Raw genomic sequence first — 13,633 nt, forward strand, 5'->3', positions numbered from 1 at the left:
TTAAAACAACACTCTTCCAGCAGTTCCAATATTTGGTTTGTCACGGGGCATGCATGAAATGTTCCTGAATGAAATTGAAAGTGCCAAACTGCAGTTAAAGTGGACAAATTAAAGATGAAAAACCCAAAATGAAACGAAACTCTGAAGGAAACTTGAATAGCGTGGTGACGCAATGACGTTAATGGAATTATGTGCTATAACGTGTAAAACAAGATCATGAAAGCAACATTCAAAAAACAACTGATGTAAAAACCTTAATCATATCATTGTCTTATTCAGATTAAGGCAAATAATTCAATTAGCCTACTGATGTCCATGTAGATGTGGTCAATGAAATATTACCACAGGTCTCCTTTGAGAGTGGGGTTTAGATTAGGGTTATGTAATAAGTTTTACATGAAAAAAAAAAAAAAAAACAATATGCTTGGGCAGAGTTATAAATCTTCTTATATTTCCTGTGTGTGCGAGCGAGCGAGTGAAAAGGAGTGTAAAAAGAAGTGTAAAGAGAGGTTGTTAAGAATGATTATTTAGGGTGAGCAGCTGCACAGCAGTATCCCGGTGGAGAATCCTGCGTGGAGCAGCTCTGTTGTCCTGGCTAATGAAAGCACATTGCTGTAATGCTTTGTACTGTGCCATAAAAGGCTTTTCATACTCTGATAATGTCAGAGTTCAGTTGTCTTATTTCCGCTGGTGTGAAATAAATGATGCACTTTCCAAGCCATTAAGATGGAGAAAGGTTGAAGTGTCATTTTAAGGGCTGAAAAAAGAACGTGTGAAAAGATGTTTTAGTAAGGTGTGTTTTATAAGCAGACCGCTGAATGGAAAGCTGTGCACTTAATGATTTATTTTTGTAGTTGTTGATGTTTTTTGCTGTCGTTTCATTTGGCTTTTTTCAGAAGCACCTCCATTAGCGGCGTACCGACAGCGAGTCCCAAGTAGCCATTAGTAATTTAGCATGAGCCCTTATAGTTGATGTGGAATACTTGAAATGTGGACATGTTGAAGGCTAAAAGTGAGTATGTTTGATGTGTTTTTTTTTTTTTTGCAATAAGAAATTTTTTTTTTTGTTTTGTGCCCAGTGATGAAGAGGGAAGCAGACATCGTCATCGACACGGTCGGGACAGCAGTGGCGGTGCACCCACAGGCCTGGAGAGGAGGGTGGAGGAGCTGGAGAGGGTGAGTTGAGTTCACGATCCACTTTTCCCACATATGTCCTCCTACTAGGCCAGTTTGTATTTGGTAGTGTATACACATACACACACACACACACACACACACTGACTTGATGGCCATTGCTTTTGACCTTAGGGAAAAGGTGATGATTTAAGTTAGTTTCAGTAATGGCTTTGTGCTATCTTTTGGCTCATCCCAAATCAGCGGTGCAGTTTAAAAGTGCCGTAAGTTGTGTCAGCACATTCCTGACCTTTCCGTGGAACACACGTCTGTCTGCAGTGTTTTTCTGAAATGTCAAGAGAGCAAAGTGTGCATAGGTGATGCTGAAATGTAGAAAGAAAAAATAAAATTGTTTTGTATTTATATGAAATATACTGTGTATATATATATATATATATATATATATATACATATTGTAGAAGCTGTTTGCAGCATATAGGATGGGCCCAAAGTTTTGTAAGAGTAAAATGTGTAGCCCTGTACATGTAGTGTTTGTGTGCTGAGCAAGCCTGCATGTATTTTGTGTAATGATACAGGATACAAAAGTGAAGATGAATTGTGTGCTACTTACTGTACTGCATTACTTATTGGTGAGTGAATTGTTAATAAATATATGATGAATAATAATAATAATAACAGTCATCATCATGAAGGAATGTCATCATTATTGAAGAAGAAGAAAGGAAGAAATGATTGTTTTGAATGGCGAATGAGCATATTTATTTGAATGATTTGTGAATGAATGGTGAGTGAAGTAATGATGAAAAAATCGAATCAAATATTATTTATTTGAAGTAGGGCTGGGTCGATAAACAATATTATATGGAATCTCGATAAAATGTAGGTTGATAACAGTGATAAGCTCTGGATTTTTGACAGTATATTGATCTAAAAGCAAATCACCAAGCAGAAATGTGCAACAATGGGAATCTAGAAGTGTGTTGATATTAGAGATGCAGCAATTTTTTGGCTGCAAAATGGGCCACTGAAAATAGGATATGCTATTTAATAGACCCTGTCATTTTTGTGGCTTTAGTCATTGGGATACTCTTTTAAATGTGGAAGCATTAGTGTGTGTGTGTGTGTGTGTGTGTGTGTGTGTGTGTGTGTGTGTATGTATGTATGTATGTATGTATGTATTTATATGTATTTATGTATATATATATATAATAGACAAAAGGCAAAACACAACAGACAACACAAGCTTACAATTAATCAACTATTTCAAATTAGGGCTGGGCAATATGGCAAAAATGAAATCTTCATAATTATTTTCCATATTGAACAATAATGATACATATATACATATATTATGGAAGTGAATGGTTCCAGGTTTCTATCATTTTTGTGAAGAACATGTTTTGTGTTTGAGTCAGTGATGAGTGAATTATTGGTTTTTGGACCGAAGAATCTCTTGTAACATTTTCAGCCAACAAGACATGTGGCAAATGTTCTGAAATGTAAGACAGAGGCAGTTATTTGGAAAAGGTAAAAAGCAGAAGGAGAATTGAACAGCAGAATTGTTTGGATTTCCAAAATTATAGTATCATGAAATGAACATGAGTGGGATTCTGTTTTTTTTTTAATCTTTTTTGCTATGAATAAGTTTGGATTTGGCCCCAGTTTTGTCAAATGTATCCAATCGTTATAGTGTTCTCGGGTTGCTTCTGTGATTACTAATAGATGGAGGTCCAAAACTTTTCCTTTCTCAAGGTGCACTTGGCAGCGGTGGCCACTAAGTCCCCTTTTATTTGCAATGGCAATAGAGGCACCGTTTATAACGTTGTCAGGCAGGTGGTTGAACATAAGCTCTCATTGTATGCTGGTGACGTGCTGCTCTACATCTCAGATCCTTTGTCATTCTCCAAGTTTTGGATAATTTTGGAGCTTTCCGGGGTTACAGGTAAAATATTTCCAAAAGTGAATGTATGCCTATTAATACAGTTGCTGGGCAAACTGCGTGTGTTTTCCTTTCACATAACAAGATCTGAGTTGAAGTATTTGAGTATTATCATCATCATCATCATTGTCCTTACACCAAAGTTGAAAGGATTTGATGAAAAAAATGTAACCCCCTCTTATTGAGTGAAGTTAAATGTGATCTTCAAAAATGGAGGATCCTCTACCTGTACCTGGCAGGCAGGGTGAACTGTGTTAAAATGATTGTTCTATGCATTTCAGTATCTCCCTATGTATCTCCCTAAGCCTTTTTCAACACATTAGACAAAGTAATGTGTAGATTTGTGTGGGATGTAAAGTGTTTTTGTGTTATGATATTAATGGATGGCTAATGTTTAACAAATTGATTTGATGAGTGACAACTGGTGCGAAACAGATTGTAGCTCATCCACGGCAACGTCTTTACTAGCGCAGGTGACATGTAGTTTACCTTTTAAAAGTACACAACACAGCAAAAAATCCAATTGTTTGCTGCACTGTTTAAATTTGTCAGTTATTGGTCTCAGTTATGTGAGCATGTCAAGTTAAGACGAGTCCAAAATGCTAAAACGATTGATTCCTTCCAGCCATACTAGACCCTGTGTTTAGACATTGGCAAGATAAAGGCATTGTGCAGTTTGCAATGCTTTATATTGGTTGTAATGATCTGCGTTCCAAATCAAACGTGATCCATACTGACCTTTTCCGTTACGTTGAGATAAGCCATTCCCTCAAAGTCCTCTGTTGATTCTCTGTTGGAAAAACAGGCTTATCTAGAACATATGCAGTAGAACTGCTATGTGTTTAAAAATGTAGGTACAGACAAGATTAAAATGAGGTGGGGGGAAAAAGAAGCGGGAGTAGTATTTTCAGAGGAATCTTGGGGCAATATCTTAAGCAGAGTGAACGGTAGCTCTTGTTGTGCTCGACTGAGTTGAATACAATTAAATGTGTTAAATGGATTTTTTGAACTGTACTTTTGAAAAGAGCTGTGTAAGGTGTGACACGGGCGAAGCAGACTTGTCTGACATGTTTTGGATGTACCCTAAGCTTACTCTTGACTGGTCAGCCATATTCGATAGATTGTGTAAAGCGTGTGAAGTCCAGCTTAATCCATGTGCAGAATTTGTATCGTTTGGCATTCCACCTGCTGAAGCGAGTCTGACTCAAAGACAAGAAAACATGATTGCCTTTGCATCTTTACTGGCTAGCAGACAAATGTTATCGCAATGGAAATGTTTGAATCCACCCAAAGCGTGACAGTGGCTGTAAAATGTGATGTTATATTTACAGTTGGAAAAAAGGAACTATTCAATTAGAGGTTGTAGCAAACGGTCATATGTTTGGCAACCCTTATATTTCTCTGCTATAAATGTGCTTCCTGGGGGAATAATGCGAGTTGTAATGTATGTAAGTGTAATTTCTCTTTTTTCATTTGTTTCTTTTTACAGACCCTCAAGCTTTGTTTTGTTACCATTTTAAGATAGCAGAGCACTATCCCTGAATGTATAACGCATGGCTGTTGTTTCTGTATTTTTTGAGTGTATTGTAAATGTTTGTGGGTTTTTTGTTTTTTTCATATTATTATTATTATTATTATTATTATTATTATTATAAAAATAATTTTGTTTGTTTGTTTGTTTGTTTGTTTCTTTCTTTCTTTCTTTTTTTCTTGTCTTTACTATTTTTGTCATTACTGCCAATATGTGTATTTAGGGTTTGTTGAAGTGGGTTTATATTTCTATATAAAATAAAAGGTCTTTAAAAACAATGAGTCTGTAGATCTGTATTTGCCATAAAAATAAAGGGGGAAAAAAAAGTTGTCATGTGTTTGACATGAGAAGTTTGTAATGTTGGGCCAGTTTATGGCTGAGACGTGTGGGTCTATTGGTGTGATACGGGGCTTTGCAAGGGTTTGTATTTAATGAGTTGTGTGTTCACAGGAGCTTGCCTTGGAGAGACAGGAGAGCGACCGCTGCTGAAAGCCTATCAGGAGCAGGACGAGCTGATTGTGAAGCTGAAGGAGGAGATTGACCTGCTGAACAGGGTGAGAACGTGATTGAGGTTTGGGAATGGTTAAATTAGTTAGCATACATGGCAGTGTGGTGTCATAGCAATGGGGAACACATACATACATACATACATACATGCATACATACATACATACATGCATGCATACATACACACATACATACATATATCACTACATACCTACATGCATACCTACATACATACATACATACATGCATACCTACATAACTACATACACGCCTAAATACGTAAATACATACATGCATACATACATAGGCACCAGTGGTGGAAAGAATAAAAAAAAAAGTTAAAGTACAAATTAGTCTTCCTAAAAACGACTCAAATTAGAAAGAACTTTTTTTTAGCTGGTGGTATTGGTGGAATTATCCATAATGGCGGAGTCGACAAGATCCAGGCAGTTAAAACACATTTTACATAACACATTTAACGATACTATAAAGACTTTTAAAATCGTGTAAACAGCATTAACTAAACTGTCAGGTTGTGGTTTATATACGAATCAAAACCGGAGCATCTGTAAAGGAAACCCACGCCAACAAGGGGAGAACATGCAAACTGCACACAGAAACACCAAGTGACTCAGCCGGGGCTTGAACCAACAAACTTGTTGCTTTGAGGCGATATCGATACTTACTGACGCCCACCGTGTCGCCCACCCTAAACACACGCACACACACACACACACAACAACATATATATATATATATATATATATATATATTATATATATATATATATACTGTATATATATATATTATATATACAAATAAAATGTCACTAAATGAAGTTGTAAGTGTCATAACTTCCAAGGAAAAAACAGTATGCCTTATTAATGTACATTTAAGATATTAAACAAGTAGACTGTAAGCAATGAAATAAGAACAAATAAATAAATTATGAATGAATGAATGAATGAATGCAGCCTGTATTACAAGGATGATGGATTGACATGTTCTTGTGATCTTATCAATAGCGCAGCATGATTATTTGACAAAAACAATGTTTTGCCATTGTGAGTATAAAGACAACAGAAATACGCACAAATAAAAATAGACTATAATTAGAAATGATGACTCTCATATCTGTACGATCAATAGATGATTTGATTGGAAAAAAACACTTGCAAATTCTGGAGAAACTTTGCTAATGACTTAACCGTCAGAAAGCACAGAACAACACTGCCTAGTGCCTAAACATATTATTAATAAATGAAATATCACAGAAATGAAGTTAAATGTGTTTTTTTTTGAGATTATAGACTGAAGTCCTGTAACAGGTTTCTGCAGATATCATAATGTGAAATTGAAGACTTTTGAAGAGCTTTTTAAGAGCATAAAGTATGAAATGTAAGACCTATATGACAATATGAAAAAACATGCAAGAGAAAATGCAAAATCACAATATTTGTGGTAAAATGAAATGATTTAAATTGAACAGTACTAAAGACAGGTTAGATGCACCATTACAGACAAACAAACAAACAAACAAACAAACACAAACAAACAAACAGCTTGAAGCTGATTTGTACTTTTGGCCGGCCCCGCATTGTACACCTCCTCTGACTGTGCGCGCACCTCACAAACGGACGAGACTTTAATGCTTGACGCGTTGGCCGTTGTGATATTGTTTAAAACGTCATGGGCCTGTGAAAAAGCATAAATGCAGATGGATAAACAGAGAAGTATAAAGTTTCCGGAAGTACGTCATATCATTAATATTGTTGAAGATTTGAAAAGTAATTATTAGTTTTGATCATTTATTACGATTACAAAGTTGGGCAACGGGGTGGCGCAGTGGGTGGCGCTCTGGACTCAAAGCAAAAAGGTCACAGGTTGGAGCTTTTGCTGGGTCAGTTGGTGTTTCTGTGTGGAGTTTGCATGTTGTCCCCGCGTTTGTGTGGGCTTCCTCCGGGTGCTCCGGTTTGGCCCACAGTCGGAAGACATGCATAATATCATTTATCCATATCCCTTTTTGAGGCATAAAATTGTGAATGCAGCTTCTTCTATTGATGTGTCTTGAGGTAAATGAAATTGCCATTGCGGTCTATTGAATGTGTGTGTGTGTGTGTGTGTGTGTGTGTGTGTGTGTGCGCCTGCTGTCAACAACGATCGTCAGTGGCGCCAAGAATAATTTAGTGGCTGCATTTTATCGATTGATTGATTGATTGATTGATTGATTGATTGATAGAAATATTGGCAATTTCCATAAGTACATTTAAATGAATAATGTCAACAGCAAAATCATATTGGCGTGGCCACAGGGGTGGCCAGAGTTTTCCCAGGGGTGGCAGTGGTTTTGGGCATAAATGGAATATTTGGATGATAACATAGGTATTTCCACTACATCAGCACAGCTGTCCCCTTTCTTCCCTCATGTACCTGTAGGTGAACAGCTCCTTCGGGTGTGGTCATGGGCATTGATCCTCTGCTATTTGTTCCTCATTTGTGCGTTCTTCCGATTGATTTGTGCTGTCTTGAATGTCCATATGTCAATGGATAAATTAGTGAAATTTGCGTGAAAATTGTGCAGTAGCCTGAAGTTGTTTTTGGGTTGAAATAATGTAGCAGGCTTTTCAGTGGTCCGTTAAGATGAGCATTTTTATTGGCTACCGAAATGATGGTCAGCGCATGGTTGTAATATGAATGAAATGACAGTACTCCGTAACGAATTGTGATTTTAAGAGTAACGAAGTAGATCAGTCAGGTTAATTTGTAGTAAAGTACAAGTACAATGACAGACGTGAAATTGTACTCACGAAAGTAGAAATAGGGCAAAAATGTAGCTAATTCCAGTAACGTGGGTAGTTGTAATTAGTTACTTCCACCACTGCTACATACTGTACCTACATACTTTTTCCCCCAGTAAATGTATGAAAGTTTCCCAGTGATAGGTTGCAGCTGGAAGGGCATCCACCGTGTAAAACATATGCTGGATAAGTTGGCAGTTCATTCCACTGTGGCGACTCCAGATTAATAAGGGATTGAGGCGAAAAGAGAGAATGGATGGATGGATGGATAGATAGATAAATGAAAAAGTATCGAACAGGTGATGGTTTGTATTTTTGTTGTGTTAAAAGTATTGTAAAGAACCTGTTGAGATGGAATTGAAGCATATTTAATTGAAGTGACTTTTTCAACAGTGTAAGTAAGTCTGTTGAAGTTTAAGGAGTACTTTGTAGTGGATGGATGTAAGGTGATCGGCTGGGCCAATGTACAAGTTGATTTTGTTTGTCCGACAGATTAGCGAGCTTGTTTGACTGCGTTTTGGACCTTTTATGAATTGTTATTCTTTTGGCCTAGTCCCTTTATCGATCAGGGGTCACCAGAGTGGAACGGAGCGCAAACTAACTTATTGAGCATACGCTTTACACAACGGACGCCTTTTCAGCTGCAATCCAGTAGTGGGAAACATCCTTATACGCTTATTGACATACATATACTATAGGGCCAATATAGTATAGGTTTTTTTTACTCAGACATTGAAAAATGGCGGCAGGCAGATGTGGAGTGTTAATGACGCTGCTCAGTTTCTCTTTGTTTTCTACTCTTTGAAATGGATCGATGAAAGAGGAAGATGATTTTTCTTTTAATATTGAGAGCGATGATAATCAAATACGACGTGGATGTAAACACTTGGGCTTCGGGAAGGGTGTTGTTTTTTGGCTTTTTTATCGGCCGTGGCTTCCCTGTCCAAAAAAACAACGTCGCATCAGACAAATGCGAAGGAATTGAAGTGACTGGCGATTATAATGATGTTCTGCTGTTATCAGGAGATATCCATCAGTGTCCTGGGCCTGCTTGACTGGATTTAGAAGGAAAATTTTCGAGTGATTTTAATGTGAAGCTTCGAGATTAGAATGATGTACGGAACAGGTGTTCGGGAATGGCCGCGGAATGGAGCTCTATATCTGACCGGTGGAAAGAATTGCGTCCCTGTTTTGAAACAAGAGAAGTCATACGTATGGATGTTTTCTACTTCTATGGAAGGAGGTGGAACGCTGAGGACTCCGAGGCCTGAAGTTGGGTCAGCAGAAGGCGTCTTATTACGGGATCTAACGAAGGCAAAGATAAGTGATTTAAGAGATATTGGTACCTTAAAGGGGCTGCATATGGTACATCTTAACGTGAGAAGTTTGCTTCCAAAGATAAGTGAAGTGAGACATTTGTGTCTGGAATCCAACGCATCTCTGTTTGGCAGCAGTGAAACATGGCTGGACGATTCAATATCGGGTGCAGAGATACATATACCAAACTCTAATTTGATTGGAAGGGACAGAAATGGTAAAGGTGGAGGAGTACGTGTATATATTAGATGGGACGTTATGTTTAAAGAGAGAAAGGACTTGGATAGCGCCGCGGTTGAAGCTGTTCGGTTGGACATTATGTTACCGAGTAGCAAAGCAATTTGAGTTGGGTTTTGTTATCGCCCACCTGATCAAAATGATTTGTATGAAACTCTGGATGGGATTTGAAGTAAGTCAAATCTTAAAATTGGACAAGAGTTAATGATTATGGGTGACTTGAATACGGACATGTTAAAAGAAGATTGACCAGTGTATAACCATTTGAAATTATTTTGTGATTCATAAGTGCTTAAACAGATTATCATGGACCCGACAAGAATGACCCCTATAACGAAAAGTATCATTGATGTTGTATTGGTTTGTGATCATTGTAAAATTTGGAGTAGTGGTGTTATAGATGCTGGTGTCAGCGATCATTGTATTGTATATGTAACTAGGAAAGCTAGGAAAGAGGCTCTAAAACATCATAATACAGTGAAACTGAGATCTGTCAAGAAATCTAGTCCACAGGTTTTAATGACTGAACTTAGCAAGGTTGACTGGTCTAAGGTCTTGCAGTGTGATGATGTAGATAGGGCCTGGGCTAGTTGCACCTTTCAAAAAATGAAGAATTAAGCAAAGGACTGAACCTTGGATGAAGGATAGTATTTTAAAAGGAATTAAGGAGCGTAATGATAGTTTGAAAATGTTTAAAAAAGATAGTAACAATTGATTTGATTATGAGCAATTTAAAAAGAAAAGGATGAAGTAAAAGATGAGGTAAAAAAGGTAAAAAGAATTGTTTTGAAGATGAGATAAAAGAAACCAAGCAAGATTGGCAAAAATGATGGAGATTATTAAATGATTTAGGGCCTCAAAAAAAGTGTAAAACTAATTGTTCAAGTATTAACCTTATGGTGGATGGAAAATTGATGTCGCATCGGTTAAAGTTTGCTAATTATTTTCAAGAGAGAAATTGGTGAAAAAGCTCCCAGTCCAAAATGGTATTTTTAATGCTGATTTAGTTACAGAGTATTATGCTAAGTGTGGTTTTAATTTTGGAAGCTTTGCGTTTAATAAAGTAGATGAGGGGAATATATTTAAGAAATTAAAAACACTAAAAAATAGTAGAGCAACAGGGTTAGATAATATTCCAGTGCAGTTCCTTAAAGACTCTGCGAAATATATCTTTCTATTTGTCAAGGTAAAGTTCCGGAGGAGCTCAAACAAGCAAGAGCGATTCCTCTTTTTAAGAAAGGTTGTAGATTTGACGTTAATAATTATAGGCCAGTATCAATTTTGAGTTGTTTGTCTAAAGTGATGGAGAAAATTATTTATGAGCAGATTGAAGATTATTTGTTAAAATTTGACATATTGTATGAGTTTCAATCGGGTTTTAGGAAAAATCATTCCACTGACTCAACAATTTTATATTTAAGTGATTATATAAAGAGAGAAATGGATAAAGGGAAGTTAAGTGGGATGGTTTTGTTAGACGTACAAAAAGCGTTTGATACAGTTGACCACAGGATATTGCTTGTAAAAGTAAAAGCAATGGGTTTTGGTAATATGGCCTGTAAATGGCTAAAATTACCTTGAAGTTACCTTGAAAACAGAAGTCAATGAATAGATTTAAATGGAGTGTTATCAGATTATTCGGCCGTTGCTTATGGGGTTCCACAAGGCAGTGTTTTAGGTCCGTTGCTTTTTTTTAATATACAGTATGTCACAAAAGTGAGTACACCCCTTACATTTCAGCAAATATTTATCTCTAACTTTTAATAGGACAACACTGCAGAAATGACTTTTGACACAATGAAAAGCATGTAAATGTATTGTCCTCTCAAAACTAAAAATACAGCCAATAATAGCAACAAAAGTGAGTACACCCCTAAGAAAAAATGTAAATGTTGATATTTTGTGTGGCCACCATCATTTTCCAGCACGGCTTTAATTCTCCTGGGCATGGAGTTGACCAGAGCTTCACAGGTTGCCACTGGAGTCCTCTTCCAGTCCTCCATCACAAATCACGGAGGTGGTGGACATTTGACACCCTAGAGGTTTTTTATGGGGTTTAGGTCTGGAGACATGCTTGGCCAGTCCATCACCTTTACCCTGAGCCTCTTTAGCAAGCCAGAGGTCATCTCGGAGGTGTGTTGGGGTAATTATCATGCTGGAACACTGCTTTGGGGATCATGCTCTTCTTTAGTATGTCACAGGACATGTTAGAATTCATGTTTCCCTCAATGAAATGTAGCTTCACAATGCCAGCAGCACTCATGCAGACACTTGTCTTTGTACACCTCACCTGGTTGCCGCCGCACACGCTTGACACCATCTGAACCAAAAGGTTTATTTTGGTCTCATCAGACCACAGGACATGGTCCAGTAATCCTGGTGCTTAGTTTGCATGTGAAATGGTTTACGAGCTTTCTTGTGCATCATCTTTAGAAGAAGCTTTTTTCTGGGACTACAACCATGCAGACCAATTGAATGCAGTGTGCGGCGTACGGTCTGAGCACTGACAGGCTGACCTCCCATCCCTTCAGTCTCTGCAGCAATGCTGGAAGCACTCATCCGTCTGTTTTTCAACGACAATCTTTGGATGTGACGCTGAGAACGTGCACTCAGATGAGTCACATGGCACAGGGGAAGGCAAATGAGTTATTGTGCTCAATTTGCTACATTTTTTTCTTAGGGGTGTACTCACTTTTGTTGCCAGGGGTTCAGCTATTATTGGCTGTATTTGTAGTTATTTCGAGAGGACAATAAATTGACACTATGAAAAGTGATAGATAAATATTTAGAGAAATGTCAGGGGTGTACTCACTTTTGTGACATACTGTATGAATGATTTGAAAATGGCTTGTTCAAATAAGCTTTTGTTATATGCGGATGATGCAGCAATAATTGTGTGTCATGAGAGGAGGGAATTTATTGAAAATGAAATGAGTAAACAAACTGAGGAAGTCTCTGAATGGTTTTGCCTTAATAAATGGTCCTTCCATTTGGGTAAAAGTGAATTGATTTGATTTGGTTCAGCTGCGAAACTAAGAAAATGTGTCGGGTCAGAGATAAAAGTAGGGGATCAATTATTACTCCAAACAGGAAGTGAAATATTTGGGTTGTGTTTTAGATAGTAATTTGACAGGTGAAAAGATGGCTGTTGTAGTTCATTGAAAAAGTTGTTGTAGAATGAGGTTTTTAGCAAGACAGGCAGAGCTCCTAGATACCCAAAGTTGAAAAATTGTAGCAAGTGCATTAGTGCAGCCATACGTTGAGTATGCTGCAGCTTTTTGGTACAGCGGTAGTTGTAAAAAAAAGAAAAGTAAATTGCAGACGGCCCAAAATAGGGCCGTAGGGGTGTACAAAGGAGATGTGTGATTTAGTGCGCAATCAGTAATGGAGGAGCCTTGTGTGCTTATGGTGATGTTTTACTGTGTAATAAGCGAAGTAGAGAGTGTCCTAAGAAGGAAAGAAATGAAGTGCGATGCATGTGATGGTTTAGTGATTGCGATGTGGTTGAATTTGCATATAGGCATTTGAAGATGGGAGTGATATTTAGGTTTGTGATATTAAAGATGCATATTTGTACCTAATTAAGCAGGAACATATAGGTGATGGTGATGGAATGGTAGGAAGGTGAAGTTTAGCAGTAGAAAAGGTAGCGTCCCAGTGACAGATTTTGTAAGATTATTTGAGGGATCGTGATAGTGCGTATGAGTAGCAGCGAGCGTAATTGACAGACTGCGAGTTGTGCGTGAAGCAGGTGAGCGACAAGCTGAGGCAGCGAGTGGGAGGCAAAGCAGTTGAGGGTGAAGCATCCACGATTGCTTTGTGGGCTCTGCGTGATGGTGCATGTGCTAGTAAAGTAAATGTAGAGCGTGGAGTGTTTGTGATGGATTGTGTTTTGTGGTGTAAGAAGGTCGTGCGTTCAGTAGGATGCTGTCGGCATGTATATAGGGGTATGAGTGAAATGTGAGTAGTGCAATGGCAGCGAAGGTGTTGAGGTTGTGATAAGCCTTGACTTTGTTTGTTTTTTTGTTTGTTTTTTTCTTTCATTGTTTCTTTCTTTCTTTGTTTGTTTCTTTCTTTCTTTGTTTCTTTCTTTCTTTCTTTCTTTCTTTCTCTTTCTTCTTTCTTTCTTTCTTTTTTTTTTTTTTTCTTCCTTTTCTTTCTTTGTTTGTT

At 37.6% G+C, this 13,633-nt stretch overlaps 1 protein-coding gene across 1 annotated transcript in view; it reads left to right on the forward strand.

Annotated features, from left to right (window-relative positions):
* Positions 1-5,185, forward strand: part of pawr (PRKC, apoptosis, WT1, regulator) — a 127,646-nt gene extending 122,461 nt beyond the window's left edge. Inside the window, 3 exon segments of the mRNA XM_056455584.1 lie at positions 1,080-1,176; positions 5,055-5,085; positions 5,088-5,185. Of these exon segments, the coding sequence (XP_056311559.1) occupies positions 1,080-1,176; positions 5,055-5,085; positions 5,088-5,170 (211 nt within the window). The 3' untranslated portion in view covers positions 5,171-5,185.
* The last annotated feature ends 8,448 nt before the right edge of the window (positions 5,186-13,633 follow it).

Source organism: Danio aesculapii, chromosome 4 (assembly GCF_903798145.1).
Source record: "Danio aesculapii chromosome 4, fDanAes4.1, whole genome shotgun sequence".
NCBI classification, from domain to species: Eukaryota; Metazoa; Chordata; class Actinopteri; order Cypriniformes; family Danionidae; genus Danio; species Danio aesculapii.